General features: G+C 32.9%; 2 protein-coding genes and 1 non-coding gene across 19 annotated transcripts; 1 reads left to right on the top strand and 2 right to left on the bottom strand.

The window, feature by feature from the left end:
* Positions 3389-6414, bottom strand: LOC104725649 (luc7-like protein 3). Of its 17 annotated transcripts, none has more exons than XR_002034299.1 (11): positions 6204-6414; positions 5931-6059; positions 5801-5840; positions 5457-5532; positions 5173-5373; positions 4778-4987; positions 4253-4680; positions 4084-4148; positions 3912-3953; positions 3704-3827; positions 3389-3625 (listed from the first exon to the last, which is right to left on the bottom strand). XR_002034299.1 is itself a non-coding variant. In XM_019233099.1 (7 exons), the coding sequence occupies exons 1-7, from the start codon at positions 6244-6246 to the stop codon at positions 4375-4377; spliced, it is 1005 nt and encodes a 334-aa protein (XP_019088644.1). In that variant the 5' UTR covers positions 6247-6414; the 3' UTR covers positions 4152-4374. The 17 variants fall into 17 exon arrangements, 1 of the variants encoding a protein (XP_019088644.1); XR_002034295.1 differs by having other exon boundaries at positions 3912-3960; XR_002034296.1 differs by having other exon boundaries at positions 3912-3986.
* On the bottom strand, positions 8642-9846 carry LOC104725650 (probable long-chain-alcohol O-fatty-acyltransferase 11). Its single transcript, XM_019232074.1, has one exon. It carries the CDS (start codon positions 9767-9769, stop codon positions 8642-8644), a length of 1128 nt encoding a protein of 375 aa, XP_019087619.1. The 5' UTR covers positions 9770-9846.
* On the top strand, positions 12616-12686 carry TRNAC-GCA. Its single transcript has one exon. It is a non-coding gene; the product is annotated as a tRNA-Cys (tRNA).

Raw genomic sequence — 16421 nt, forward strand, 5'->3', positions numbered from 1 at the left:
AATATATAATCATAACATATTTTATATAAATAAATAGAAAATTTGTTTTATGATAACAAATAAATATATTTTACTTTGTTAAAGTGTTAACAACAAAAAAGAAGAGAAAAAGAGAGAAAAGAAGGAGAGAAAGAAAGGTAAGTTGTTAGTAAGGGCAAAAATGTAAAAAGAAAGTGGACACATAAGCAAAAAACTTGGGAAAGTATACCATGAGTGGAAAGTGGGTTTTTGTGACAGAACTCAACCCAAAGTGGGTTTTCATGACATTCACCCTTAATTTATTCAAAAGACTAATTTGGTCTTCTTCTCTTCCGTTGACTCACCCTAAACTAGTAAAGCATTCAAACAGTACATTTTAGAATAAAAACTGTAAAAATTAGGAAATTAGATTTTTTTAGATTAAATATAAAAAATTAGGAAATTATTAAGGGTAAACATTGAATATGAATTATATATATATATAGATCTAAATAATCTCTATAATTAATTCTCTACTATCTATATAAATCAAACACAATTAAATAATAATTATAAAATCTAAGATGTCCAGATAGTGTTTCATAATTAATATTACAGATATTTAGAAATCTTTTGTTAAAGTTTAAATATTATGATTCTTCTATCATTTTTGTTTAACATTTTTCTTTTATTAATTGTATTGGATCAATATAAAATACATAAAATTAATATAATTATAGATTTTTTTTTCTCTCCATGATCTGAAATTTGAAAACCAGATATGTATTACTCAATCAGTGACGAAATTTTGTTTGTTCAACGTCCCACATCATTTAAAATTAGTAGACAATTGTTCAAAGTGATGTTATAAATAAAACCAAAATAAATCTAAATAAGCATGAAACTTAATTTAGCAAGCATCCAAATTTAAAAGTTAAAAGTTGGTATCCAGTTTAAGTTGGATCTTGAGTCGAACCGTTTAACTATATCAAATAAAAATAAAAATTCTGAACATTTATAATATACTTAAGCAGTAAGCAAGGCTTAATTGGCTTAGACAACTAGTTTGAAAGTGATAGCTTGGGGTAGTTACTAGCTAAGGGCATCCACAATGGGAGGATATATTTTTGGGGTTCTAAATTTTTTTAATTAATATAATTTGTATTTTTGGTTGAATAAAAACTTTAGGTATTCAAATTAAAATGTATCCCTCCAATGGTGGGTTCTAATATTGAGTCTCTTAATTTGATTTTTTTTTTTTGAAAAGAAATAAATTGAAGTACAATATGAAATTATTGCATATTAAGATTGATGTTTATAAATTATTGCATTTGATAAAATATTAAACATATAAAACATTAAAACATCATAAAATAGAAGTACAAATCATAAAAAGTGAAAATGATTAACTGTATCCTCCAAAAGTGAAAATGATCAACAAGAATGAATTAGAGAAAAGAAAAGCAGTGGATGTAATATCAATGAATACTTCTCCATCAACCCTCACTCTTTAAACCCTACACCCAACTGAACGAGAGACCCAAAAGCATGTAATAATACTGCATGCAGCTGAGACACAGAAATCTGTCAAACACATCACCAAGTAAAAGTAACGAATGAGAAAAGATTCATGCATGAAAGACAGGACAACCACAAATCTTGGTGCTGCTCAGAACTGCTCTGCCACTTTTAAAGGGCAGCCACAAACTCACTGAAGCAGCTCTTCCGGAATCGATAAGTGCAAGACCTCTCAAATCTTGCTGCACTGAACCATCATCTTTTCCTGTTTTCAGCTTTAACTACTTTAGTACATGTCTATTGCAGAAGATCCAAGAAGGAAAGAGGAATGAAAACCTGAATAACAATACATGTCTAGATTTCTGCATAAGAGAAGCTCAGATTTAAAGATGGTCAATGCAAAAACAACTTTAGTGGACACATCCATCATAATATGACTGTTCCAGCGGATATAGTCTGCAACAAAACACAGATTTGCATAACAGAGCATTGAACAATCTGAAGGTAAGTACACAAAGAAAAGCCCTTAGACCATAATATTTCACAAAGGGTTTAAGCACATTCCTCTCAAGTCAGTCTCAACATATAAGTCACAGAACCTAAAAAGCATACTGGATATATATATATGGTATGTCACAACACAAACTAATCGAAAACTTTACCTAGAGATTGAATAAGAAAACATCACAGGCTATATAAGTTAAGCTATCGCAGCACATTCTACAGAGCAACTGTTATAAGTAATAATCTCAAAATTGAAATAAGGTTGTACAAAAAGACGCAGGAAACAAACAAACAAAAAAAAAAGCTCAGATCCAAGCTACCGTGAGTTAATATCTTTGGACAGATTATGAAAATGAACAATCAAACAAGGCTGCTTAAACCGTTTAAGTGGACAAATCGGGAAAATAAAAACGAAATCCAGAGTATTCACTCTCTGCTTATATCTCACCATCATCCCACAAAGCAGCTCAGAAACATTGAGCATGCAAATGTGATGGATCTCTCTGCCAGCAGCAGAAACCGAAGAGAGAAGGGATGGTAAAAAAGTATCCCAATTGATATAACTAATCCTACACAATGTACGCAATGCAAAGAGAAGAAACTCAGCACGAGGCGCATGGTTGCTACATTGCACAACTAAAGATATCAAAACTGACTCCAAAACTCTTTGTTTCTCCAAGTCATACAGGAATCTCATAACTAACGCATATTAGAAGGTGGAGCTTGGTTGGTTACACAGGCAGACACAATCAACAAGAGATGAACAAAACTCAGAGAATCGAAAGCAATAATCAGAAGAAGATAACAATCAATGAGAGATTAAAGTCAGAGATACCATGGTTAAACCCAATGGAGAATTTGCAGGGAATCGAAGCCCTCTCCTCGAACCATCACCCTCTTTCTCTGCTTCTTTATCCTCCAAAATCGCAAGGTGCGATGCCTAGTGCTAAACAAGAAAAACAAACCATCAAGCCTATACCTTTCTACATATTAACTCATCTGAAGCCGAAACCATCAGTAATTTGAACTAAACAATGGTTTACAAAACTCCTTAAATCTTCTAAATTTATTTGATTTCAGGTTGCCTACCTAAAAAGTTATTAAAGTGAGACCATATGAATGACGGAAGCGGCGGATAGGCTGTTTCTATGCATAACAAAATTTGGGCTATAAAAACGTGATTTTTAAAAAATCTGGTCCCGACTGAATCGTCTAATATTACATAGATTTTGATGCTCTTCAACTTTACCAACAATAATATATTATCACGTTCTGTTATTTTCTTTCACTGTTGGATTTAATCTAAGATTTGGTAGTAGACAAAAGTCGTTCATCACACATTTCCATTTACAGTCTTACGAGTTTGCTGACCAAATATGAGAAAGCTTTGTGGAGCTGCAAAACCAAGAAGCCCCAAAACAAGGTATTCATTCACAAACAAGCTGAGGTTTTCATTTGAATCAAAGACAGAAATCAGAAAAGGAAAAAGACATTTGTAATGTTTATATGAAAGGTTTATCCAGGTTTTACACAAAGGCCAACTAGCTTTGAGATAGGCCAAAACCATCAACACAGACCTTGTTCTTGGGACCTCAACACAAACCATCGAAACTGTTCTTGCTCCCACCAGAGAATTCCTTACCTACTGTTTTTATTATAATCATCCACCACTTGAATTTGGAAAAGATTTATCAGAAGTTCATAAACAGCTGTGGGAGTTTACCCGATAACCGATACAAATCAAAATATCAAGCCGACCCATCCAATGTGTTTCCTGGGTTCGCAGAGATTCCTTTATTGAAAGCTTTTTTTGCAACCAAATGTTCCAAGAAATGTAACAATTATACCTAACCCCAAAGCCAAAGATTATTCAAACTCAAAACTGAAACCAACTTCTAGTAAAGGATGACTTCTAGTCATATATTTGTTACCTCAAATTGTATCTGTGTCATTCAAGCCCAATATTCCCGATTCTGTAGTCTTTTCAATCAGAAAAGTATATCAAACTAGAAATAGGTACCAACCGACGAAATCAAAGAGGCTATAGCATCCCAAACGTTGTGAAATACAATGAAAATGTAAAGGTTATATGGTTATACCTACCTCAACGCTTTTGACCTCTTAACAAATAACCGATGAAGGGGTAAGGTCTCAAACTCTTAGAATAGCTGTGAACCGGTAGAAAGACAATTTTTATCCATAAATTTTAAACAAGGAAGTTCCAAAACAAAACACATGCTCATGAAACTAAGGGGGATGTCACAATGTCTACCTCATTAATTTGCAAAGTTCCTTGGCCCCAAGACACAGCGACAACACATTATCACAAACTAGTGGTGGCAAATGGGATTTTCTACACCCTTCTGTGGCTAGACCTTCCATGAGGGTCTCCAACTAGTACTGGCGAATGGGGCTTCTTGACACTCTTCTGTGACCAGACCTTCCATGAGGAGATCGTGACCTGCTTCGATCACGACCCTCTCTCCCACTTCTCGATCTCCTGTCATAAGGCTTTCTATGATCCCTACCACGGTCCCTGTGTCTATCACCATCTCTGTCCCGATCCCGATCACGGTATCTATCTCTATCACTAGACCCACTCCTCTTACCCTCGCTTTCCTTTTCCCTTGGTTTCCTCTTATCATCTGTTTCTTTTCCTCTGACTAGCTTTTCTTCTTCCTTTCCTTTATCTTTAGCAGCCTGGAAAAGAAAAGAAAGAAACAATAGTAACACTATCTCCATCTTCCAAAAAGACAGCTTGAATGAAACAAACTCAAGTACTAATTTAGAGACTTACTTTTTGTTCAGCAAGAAACTCCCGGACCAAGCCATAGCCAACATGTTGTTTTCCAGTGACATGAGACTGCGTCCTTTCTACAGCATCATTAGCCACAAGGAATGATCCACAAACCTCACACAGTGCCATCTTCTTCTCTTGTGCCATAGCAAGTACCTTATCAGTTGGTCGTTGTAACAAGACTGTCTTCTCAGCATTAAGCGCTTCCACCTACAAAGACATAGTTATTGAAAGTTAAGCACTCAGTACTAAATCATATTTAGTTGTCACTAAGGGTGTAACTGAAACAGGGAGGAATCAAGTCATATTCCACGATCTAGTATGACTTGTCAAAACTTGGAAACTCATTTTCTAGAGCTTCTTTAGAACTCAACAGCATGGTAAACAAATAGTACCTTTCTCATTAGCGCTTCAGCTTCATCCACTTTGCCCTCTTCACCAAGTGCTTCCACTTGTTCCAAAAGGTTCTTAACTTTTTCCTCCAAAACAGACAATTGTTCAGCTTTTTCTGCAGATAGAGAAGGTGGTGGAGGCGGCTCAACCTCTTGTGCAAGGCGTTCACGTCCACGCCTGACCTTCCTATCAAGATCATTCACCTGTAACCAATTCCAATCTTAGTGTACAGAAGACTCGATTCTCACGAAAAAAAAAACTAATAGAAATGACAAGCATTACATACCAACTTCTCACAAAACTGTGCAAGCTCAGCCTCGAATTTAGGCACATAGGAATCATGCCTTGGAGAGTTTTCGAAACTGAAACAAACAAACAAACAAAAACTCAAAACTCCTTGATATCAATGCGCTCTCAGGTAGGCCTAATTGTAACCTCTACGTATAACACTGATGGACATAAACATGCAAGATAGCCACAAAATCCTTTGAAGAGTAGAGCACTACAGTAAATGGTCTATTTGAGCAATTGCTTATTCAAATGTAGGCATATTAATAATCTCACACGAACCGATACAGATTTGTAATACATAAAGAATAAACATAAATAAAAATCTCAATGGAGCCTCACCTCTCTTTCAGCTTTGGATCATGAATTCTCGAGCACGCTCCTGAAAGAAGAACCAGAGACAACAATGAAGCTAAGAATCTAACACGAAGAAAAAAGCATATCATACAAATTTACAAATAGTGTGACTAACCAAGATCGCTTCGAGTGTTAACGAAGAGGTCATGAGGACAAAATCGAACCATATAGAATGCACAGACCTCTCTATCGTCCCACTTAACCTCCTTGAACCCTCTTCTTTCTTCGTCTGTCAGATTACGAGCTGCAAGCAAAATCGTTTCCTCTGTTAGCTAAATTAAACAAAAAAATCACCAAATTATTCACATAGAAACCATAGATTAAAAAGCTTTGGAGAGCTCAATTCCGGGGATAAAAAACTCAAACTGCTCTTGGATTATTCATTCACCTGCTCCCATAAGTTCGTCTAACAGAGCTCGCTGAGCATCCATGGTGGGCTACGAAGAAATCGAACTGAATCAAATTGAAGAGAGAAGAGGCAATTGCAGAATCAAATTTGGGGGATGATAGGATTGGAGAAGGAGGAGTGATGATTAGGGTTTCGTTCGCCACGAAGAAAAGGGCGTCTATCGTCGTCGTATACTGTATTATATAATAATTAGTGCATATATATTTTTGCATCAATCAATCTTATTCTATAAAGCTTTGGGTTTTTTTTTTTTTTTTTTTTGACCTCATAAAAGCTTGGTTTTCATAGTGTGTCAATTTTATTGATTTAAAATTTTGATATGTGTAAAAAAAAATTTAATTATTAGAAATTAAAATATAAAAATAATTCTACCACGTATCTAAAACATTAAGTTACTAATTCTGTCATTTAGAATCAATAATTGATTTTCTAATTTTTTTAAATATGATGTTATATTAATTAATTGTATAAACATTCACTTCTATATAAACAACTAAATTGTGTCATAGGATAGTAGTTTTTTCATATATACCATCATTAATTAAATAATGTTCTATTGTTAAAAGTTTTTTTTTTTTTTTTTGTAAAATATAAACTTCTTATAAGGTGTTCATTTTTATGAAGATGTTATTCATATTATAAAGTAAAGATACATATCAATTCTGTAAATTATCCCACATATATATATTATTTTTTGGGGCCAAAATTTTAATTATGAGGCAAAGCTTTTTTTTTCAAAAAGTTAATGTTTATGTAATTTAAAGCATATGTTTATGTATTATGCATATATTCTTCTTTTCATTTTCTTTAGATTATTAATTTACCTTTTATTTCATTTTTCTGATTTTTAGGATAATACAAAAAATTTAGGAAAAAAGAATGAACTTATATGGATTTTTGCTTAATTTATAATAATGTTAATATAGTTTTATTTAAAATTAGTTGGACAAGTATTAAAATTATTCTATATGAGATTACAACATATAAAACAAATATATTTAAAATAATGTTAGTTTAATATGAGATAATATTACTTTTTCATTTTTTTTCTTTGAGAATTATTTTGTATTAATTTTAATATCGATATAATGCACAAATTATTTTGATATGAAAATTATAAGTCTTACCCACCAGGGTTAGTGCATAAAAATAAATTTAATTTATAATAGTCATATACATTTAAATTGTATTTAAATTGTATTGTGAGATGCAATATCTGAACTCTAAATACGTTTTCACATATATTTTTATACATGCGTAATTTATGCGGATCTAATATAGTTATAGAATGCATAGAAATTGAAAAGATAACTTCTCTACAATTGGGGTTCTTTGTGCAGCATGACAACCTTTTAGACATATGCCTTACAACAAGATCAAATTTATGTAAGCCTCGTTGAAAAATACTAGTATCTCGTTCATATTTGCCACATATAGTAACCATTGCTGTTATCTCGTTATATTGGTCTAGCATTTCCATCAATCTGTTAAAAAGACCTAGTATTAGTTGTGTTGTAATATTAGTTTTTACGAATTTATATTATTGTTTTAATTTCTAGTTTCTTTGCTTCCAATAAAATATAAACTTAAGATATAGATAAAAATAATATAAAACTATATACCAGATAAATAAAATATTAAATCAAAAACAAAAATTAAACGAAAAAAAATCTTCAAATTATATCAACCAACATATGAACGTTTATAAGCATATTTATGGAGGTAAACTTATAAATTTAAATCTATGTAATTAAAATTATAAAATAGATTGAGATAAATGCATTGGCTATCCTGGTAACGGATAAGTAATAAGTTTACCAAAAGGGGTTAGGTTTTTGGCATTTGGAGAAGGTCAATCTAGCACTCATAAGAAAACAAGTGTGGCAAAATTCTACAATCACCCAATAGTTTCGTATCAAAACTACTTTGAGGAATATATTTTCCCCTTTCAAATTTCCTAAATGGAGAGCAAAATAAGAAAGGATCCTTTGAGCAAATTTCCTATAACATATAATTTGATCACATATCATTCGAGCCGGTATAAACTTTAAAGAATCTCTTTGCTATATTCTTTTACTCAAAATTTATATTACTTAGACATTGATATATCTTCATAAGACATCATATCATTACCAGTGTTTGATGAACTGTGAAGAAAAATTAAAATGAACTATTTTTCTGATTTTTCTAAATTTAAACTGAACATGGTGGATTAATTACAAACTATTTTGAATCAGTTTTGAAGAATATTATATCCGATGAAATGAAAATATAGAAGAAATTTTGTAAGAAAATTATACATTCAAAAAAAATATATATTGTTTGAAAAATCACACAGTGGAAATGTAAAGCTATACTGTATATATTTTTAAAATAAAACAAAACTCCAAAACGAGAACTTTTTAGAAAGGGTGGGACTATGATTTGATAATCGAGCTACATAAATACATAAATCCCTTACTCATGATATTGCAAGAATGATTCATAATCGAGCCAAAAGTAAAAAACTTGCGCTTGACGAAACCAATGAAGAACAAGGCTTCGTTAGCGAATCTCTGAGTCTCGCCGGTCCTGACAAGAGGTGGGAAAAACAACCAACCAGCAGTCACAACGACAAACCCCATAACCACCACTTGTAACATCAAACACGGTCCAAATTCAAACCCCGTCCACCGTATAATCTTCTTCTTCAACCTCGCGTCGTACGCCACAATGCAAACCCCATGTAACACGAAGAAGAGAGTAACTTTTCCTGTAGGCGGCTCACGGGTAATATAGAAGAAGAGCAACTCGTGAAGTACACCGGAGATGAGGAATGCGACAATAACTCCCAAGTACAGAGATTGATCGGGGTTCATTTTCCCTTGGGTGGTTCGCTGCAGACGAGCGTAGACGACAGGCCGGAGGATCGTCGGGAGCATGAGTGTCCACAAGTGACCCCAGAAGTCTCGAAGAGAACAGGATAAGTATGGTTCATTAAGCTGTGGCTCGAGTTCGCAATCAAGAGCTACAGAAAAGAAAGCGTTGACGAGCTTTAAGAGAATCTCAAGTACCAAGTATAGATGGAGAGGATACAGAAACAATAGCACAACGGGATATAGATGCTGTATGAGATTATACAAATGTAACACTACACCCAAGATTACAACTTTAGTGACGAATTGGTTACTAAATAAAACTTCAATGGGGTTTTCCCATCTGAACAAAAAGGTTCGATGCTTAGGGTTTTGTTGAAGCTTGATGGGGAAGCAAGCGAAGCAGATGAATCGAGGGAGATTTGAGGGAAGTGGGAAAAGAGGGCCTTTATCGAAGCAGAATAGTATGAGTTTGACATTGGCGAGCCATGAGAGGAAAAACGCTGTGGAACCAGAGAAGTGAACAGAGGAGAAAAACAGAGGAAGAACAAGAAACAGAGCACAAACCGGACGAACAGAAAGAAATCTAAAGATACCAGATTTGATTCTGGTTGGTACGTAGTAACAGTAAGATGCGGAGATTATTACCGAAACCCAAACCTTGATGAAGTTCTTGAGTTCTTCATCCATCTCTCAGATCTTTCTTTTTTTCTCCACATACAAATTTGGTTGTTCTATACTTTAAAACAATCTCTTAAAACAACCGGATTATATGTCAGCTACAGACATTGTTACAAGATTCGTATCCCAAGGAACCAGTTTTGGCTCTTCCTCTCACGCAATGTTTAGTGGAAGCCATTTCCACTATGATTTGGTCTAACTGAAACGGCTTGTCAAGTGTATCTTTTATTGAATAACTAGCTCCCAAACCAATGGGATGAATTTTCTTAAGAGAGGAAAATAGCCAAGTTGAAGAAAAATAATACCTTTAATGTGAAATTTGCTTACAAAACGTGATGACAAATTTGAGGCTCTTTAGTCCCTTATATGTGAAATAACCAACTCAGCTCTTCCAAATTCTCTTTTCTAGATTTAAATAGAATTTTAATGACTTTAAATGTTACGTAGAATATGTTGTTATTCAATCAAAACTATTTAAAACTCTTTTAAAATTTGGTGTTATTAGTTGTGTATTTGTAAAAACTTATCTAAAATCTTCAGAAATCTAGTGTTATTGGATTAAGAGTTTTATAAAATCATTAAAAGTTTTATGTTATTCAACTAAAACAAAAAAAAATCATAGATGGTTAACAAATTCGATTATTATGTTATTGGTTAGGATTTTATATACTTTTCTTCATAGAAAAAGTCATGAAAACAATCTCACCAAATAGAGAGATTGTGAATCATCGAGTCCATGACTTTTTATGGTTCTTTTGTAGAAACAACATAATGAACGTAGGTCTTTCTACCCATGTGAATGCCAACATAAAGATTACACATAATGTATATATAATTTTTGAGATGTATGTGAAAACCCTGCAACATATAATAATGAAAAAAAACTTATAATAATAAAACAACGTTTATGATGAACGATTCTATAACATGCACGAACCAGAAATCTGGTTTGTGCATCGATCAACGCTAGGGAGTGGAGTGCATCGGTCGATGCAACAGGGTGGTTGGTGTTCGAATTAATCCTATTTTCTCTGATTTGACGCAGTTTAATTTGATGGAAACCTAGGACTCGAGTATTTAAAGGGAAAACTTGATGCCACTTAGTTTTCTTTAGCCACTTTTGTCGTTCCTAGAAGAAGAGAAAGAAGAGAAAATTTCTAAAAAGTTCTTGAGAGGTTTCTGAGGATTTCTAAAAAGTTTGTGGAGAAGAAGATCTGAGCGTAATTTTTTGTTTCCTACTCACCCGAACCCATATTCTTGTTTTTTTATCAATCTCTAATTCTAACCCGCCTCCCCAATCTGATATTATGGTGCCGGTATAGACCGAAATCACGTTATGATCCAATTCTGACTGGTAATAGATACCAAGACTTTGCAATATTTGATTGATCACAATTATGTATATTCCGTTTACTATAGAAGCTCCAAGGGAATTCATTAAAGGAATGTTTCCAATAAAAATTCTTTGTTCTTGCATATTCCTACTGGTTTTCCAAATTAATCCCGCGGATACATATAATTCAGAAGAATATGTAAGTGATTCATAGACAGCATCTCGTTCTTTTATCAGAGGTTCTACCAATTGATATGTTTCCACAAATAATTGAAATTCAATTTCGTGATCTATATCTTCAATTTTTGGAAACTTAGAAAGTTCTTCTATTAAACCCTGATCAATAAACCGATAAAACCCTTCAAATTGTATCTGATTAAATCCGGGTATTGTAGATGTTCCCTCTTTTTCATCCCCAAGCATCTTTTTTGAATTTCCCATTTATCCGTTTATTGAAAAAATCCCATCCTATCTCTCATTCTTCACCGAATCATATCCATAGAATTCGATCTAACAATAATGGAATTTCTATTATGTTTACTGAATCACATGAAATTTTATCCAACTCCAAGATATATGGAATGTATGAAATACGTATGAACGGAGACTAGATTCAATTAGAATTTCTAATATAAAATAGATCCAAATGGAACAGAATTGAGAAATACCACTGGAAGTTACGGAGTTTTGTAAAGACTAGAAAAAATAGAAAAACAAGTAATTTCATTTTCACCTATGATATTACATATTCCAATTCGATTGCATACCATTAAAAATGTATTCATCATTGGATCTGTTCGAGCAGATAAACATATAATAAATAGAAATTTTTTTTTTAACCACTTTACTTTTTCCAGTATTTGTATTTCATTGTTCAAAAAAAGATTTGCAGAAAAGAGATTTATTTTTCCCTATTTTGAATAGAATAGTTAGAATATCAAAAAATTGAAGTAGATAAGAAAACTTGTGTTTTTTATTTATTAATTTTTTCTTATTAAAATAAAAAAGAATGCACATATATATATATATATATGTCTATATGTCTCTTTTTCTTCTTTTATTGTGGTACAGTTCTATTTGGGACAGCACATGTTGTGCTCTATTAACTCTTCAAGGGAAAAATTGAAACATAAAAATTTATTGAGAATTACTCCTCAAAAGCATCCCTAGAGAGATAAAATACCCCATTATATAGCTATAGCTCTATAACACAGGGTAATGTATGTTATGATTCTGGGGTTTACATTTACTCATAATTACTGTTATAATTGAAATTGAAGAAGATTTATTTTTAATTACAAAAAACTCAATATAGATGAGTTATAAATGTATTTCTAATGATTTTCTTAATATTATTAGAAATAAAAAAGTAGATTTTAATTTTAATTCAAAAAAGGTAATGAATTTACAGTCAATAGTTAATGGTTCTGGTTTGTACTAGATTCTATATTTTGTGACTGAACCTATATTTTTTTCGGAGTTGAAAAAAAAAAGAAAATTAGAATCTAATTTCTATCGTTTTGGCGGCATGGGCGAGTGGTAAGGCGGGGGACTGCAAATCCTTTTTCCCCAGTTCAAATCCGGGTGCCGCCTCAACAACAGACTTTAAATATCAAACGTAGGAAAAGACTCTTGATACTTTCTTTTCGTTATTCTAAGCCCCCGGCTCTCGAGGTTCTATTATCTAACCTAAAGTTTTGCCTATCAGATTCAAGGAAAACTTCAAGTAGTGGAGGGCAATCTGTAAATCTTTACTTGCCACTACTAATTTAGTTCCATTTACTGAGTTTTCAATTAGATTGGATAGCCAGAGAGGGAATTTAATTAATAGTTTTGGAAAGGACCTAAGATACTTTGGATATAGACTCATGAAAGTCTCGGAATGCTCAGACATTCAATAAATATTAGATTAGATTAAGAATTGCCTTTCATTTTACTTCCAAAAATAAAAAATCATAAAAGAAAGAAAAAGTCTTCTTCTTTCTACATGTGAGTCAGATTCCTTGGATACTTCGAAAAATGTCCGTTTGCTTGTGTTTACATCTTGTCGATTCTACTAGAAATTCTATAATTAAGAATAACTCATTATAAGATAAGATAAGTGGATTTTTGGAGTAGTTCGTCAATGGTGACCAAATACCTCTCCCTTTTTTTGACTCTGCACCAGTGATTTCACTATTATTAGTGAACAATAATGGAATAGTTTCTTCNAAGAGGGAATTAAATTAATAGTTTTTGAAAGGAACTAAGATACTTTGGATATAGACTCATGAAAGTCTCAGAATGCTCAGACATTCAATCAATATTAGATTAGATTAGATTAAGAATTACCTTTCATTTTACTTCCAAAAATAAAAGATCATAAAAGAAAGAAAAAGTTTTCTTCTTTCTACATGTGAGTCAGATTCCTTGGATACTTCGAAAAATGTCCGTTTGCTTGTGTTTACATCTTGTCGATTCTACTAGAAATTCTATAATTAAGAATAACTCATTATAAGATAAGATAAGTGGATTTTTGGAGTAGTTCGTCAATGGTGACCAAATACCTCTCCCGTTTTTTGACTCTGAACCAGTGATTTCACAATTATTAGTGAACAATAATGGAATAGTTTTTTCATATTCATAGAAATAGGGGGCAGAATTCACATGGATATAGTAAGTCTCGCATGGGCTGCTTTAATGGTAGTTTTTACATTTTCCCTCTCTCTCGTAGTGTGGGGAAGAAGTGGACTCTAGAAATACTTCTAATTGCGGTAATAATCAAACTCTATCAACATGTATCAATTGTTTTCATTTTCTAGACCGTTCAGCAATTTTTTTTAATATTTTTTTTTTAGAAATTGGATGTATGTTTTATTGACTCATTTTCTATTTTTATATCAGGGTTTACACGGTTAACCATTCATGGGGTAACCCCTTTCGAAATCTGAAGAAGCTTCCATCGAATTGGGATTATCCGTATTAAATGGATCAAACAAACAAATGAAATTGAGAAAGTATGTACATACATTTCATATTTTATTTCATTTATATTGACGTTTATAAAGAAAAAGAGAGATATAGGTGGATTTCTTTATATTAAGATATTTCACTTGTATCTTTATACATTAAAATAACCATAATGGCTAGTATGGTAGAAAGAGATATCTTTCTACCATACTCATACTAGCGGGCCCCTTAGGATACTACTGAATTTAATGCATTCCTTTCATTTAAGACGAGAAAATTGAAATCTTTTTTTTCATTGTCATTGATAGTCAAATTTGATTCAAATTAATCATTTTGACTAACTGTTTTTACGTAAATTATAAGCAAAAAAGCAGTAGGAACGAGAATGAAGAGTGAAGTAGCAATAAATGCAAGAATATTGACTTCCATAATTTAATCGTTTATTATTTTTTTTTCTTTGGAATATCTCGGGATTTAATCCCATAGAGATGAGAAATCTTTCGCTTGTAAACTCACTCAGATGAATTAGATTTCGATGATATCAAATGAAAGAAATATCATGAATAACAATATCAGAGCTATAAAATTGATTCATCGTCAATAATTTAATAGTATAACATAGGACGATCTTTTATCCACACCCAATACATAATGAGATTCCTGATCCAATCAAAATAAAATTATTTATGATTCTTTTTCCTGGCTTTCCTTTCTAAAACCTAGTTGTTTATTTTCCTTGTACAATCATCTGATGAAGTATCATTAAAAACCTTTTCGACTTCAAACAAAAAGAGTTTCTAAAGAACCTTAAATAATCAATAGAAAGCAATATAGAGAAAACAAGTACGAAGTTCAATTTGAAAAAGAAAAAAAATTGAAAGGGTTTATCATATTTTTGGAAAAAAGGGAATGTGACAAAGATGAGTCCCAATAAAAAAAATGAAAATATTCAAAAAAAATTAACGAGTTAATTTGTCTTACGAGTTTTTTATTCGACATCGCCTCTAATTTTTTAAAAGAGCATATTCATTAGGGAAGACGCGTTTTATCTTTATTAAAAAAAACCCTCTTTCCTTGGTTGGATTCGAACTATTTAAAATTCCTTGACTTCACAAAAAGAAAAGTATATATAGGTTGTAACATCCGCGAACCGAAATCCCGGTTTAAGGGATTGCATCGGTCGATGCATATAGTGCATCGGTCGATGCAAGTTCAGTTTTCTGCGGACGAGTTAAGTTAAATGCTGCGTTTTGGGTTAGGAAAAACCCTTAACACGAGTTTTGTCTCATTAGTCGGGTTTTGGCCGCTTTTGAGAGAAAAAGAAAGAGAGAAAAGTTCCCTAAGTGTTCTTGAGTGTTCTTGGTGATTTCGGGAGATTGGAAGCTGTTCCTGTAGAGATCTGTAGCTGGGATCGTTGTAGGAGCTTCCTGGAAGTGTTTTCTTGTTGGTTTAAGGTTCAGATTCGTCTTGGCAAATGTAAGTGCAGGACCATGGCTTATCTAAGCTAGAGAACTCTCTAATTTGCTTGCTATGTGTTACTAGACTTGTTAGATTGTTATTCTGGACGTTAGGAAGCTTTCTTGTGGCTTTGGATCGAGTTTTGTGGTTGCAGGAATGAAGATCCGGCGAGAAGCTTCGGGGAAAAATATGATGCTTGGCATTGCATCAGTCGATGCATATCTTGCGTCGGTCGATGCAGAGCGAGTGTCGGTCGATGCAAGTGCATCGAGCATCGATCGATGCAACCCTGTGTCTGTCGATGCATCCCCATGTGGTGTCGGTCGATGCAGAGTCCTGGTTTGTTATTTGTTGTGTGTTGATTGTTGTTTGATGGTTAGAGATGACTCTATTGCTTGTGTGTATAGCCCAGTAGATGGGAGGATTGCCTTACTGAGTGTTTATTAAAATACTCATGCATTACAATTTGTGTTTGTGGTGCAGGTAAAGGCAAACATTGCTATTGTGTGCTTGTGTGTATAGCCCAGTAGGGACTCGACTGGATGTTGTCTGGCATTGCTAGGTTGCTAGAGTTGGGTCATTAGAAACATTGCTAGGTTGCTAGTTCCATGTTTTCTGATGATTTGGATATTGGTTTATGGTTATATTTGATTATTGGATATTTTATTATTGAAATATTATTGGTTATTGATATTGGTTATTTCCGCTGTTTGATTGTGGTTGTGGTTAGGTGGCTAGTTGGTATGAGACCACTAGTTGTAGTGTATTATTATTATTATTATTATTATTATTATTATTATTATTATTATTATTATTATTATTATTATTATTATTATTATTATTATTATTATTANTGTTATTCTGGACGTTAGGAAGCTTTCTTGTGGCTTTGGATCGAGTTTTGTGGTTGCAGGAATGAAG

Source organism: Camelina sativa, chromosome 11 (assembly GCF_000633955.1).
Source record: "Camelina sativa cultivar DH55 chromosome 11, Cs, whole genome shotgun sequence".
Classification (NCBI taxonomy): domain Eukaryota; kingdom Viridiplantae; phylum Streptophyta; class Magnoliopsida; order Brassicales; family Brassicaceae; genus Camelina; species Camelina sativa.

Excerpts from the sequence above, each read along its gene's own strand:
- LOC104725649 (XM_019233099.1), bottom strand. The coding sequence starts at position 6,246 with ATGGATGCTCAGCGAGCTCTGTTAGACGAACTTATGGGAGCAG. Across the intron at positions 6,060-6,203 it reads AGACGAACTTATGGGAGCAG|CTCGTAATCTGACAGACGAA; the intron begins GTGAATGAATAA and ends TTTTGCTTGCAG. Across the intron at positions 5,374-5,456 it reads CACAGTTTTGTGAGAAGTTG|GTGAATGATCTTGATAGGAA; the intron begins GTATGTAATGCT and ends AATTGGTTACAG.
- LOC104725650 (XM_019232074.1), bottom strand. The coding sequence starts at position 9,769 with ATGGATGAAGAACTCAAGAACTTCATCAAGGTTTGGGTTTCGGTAATA.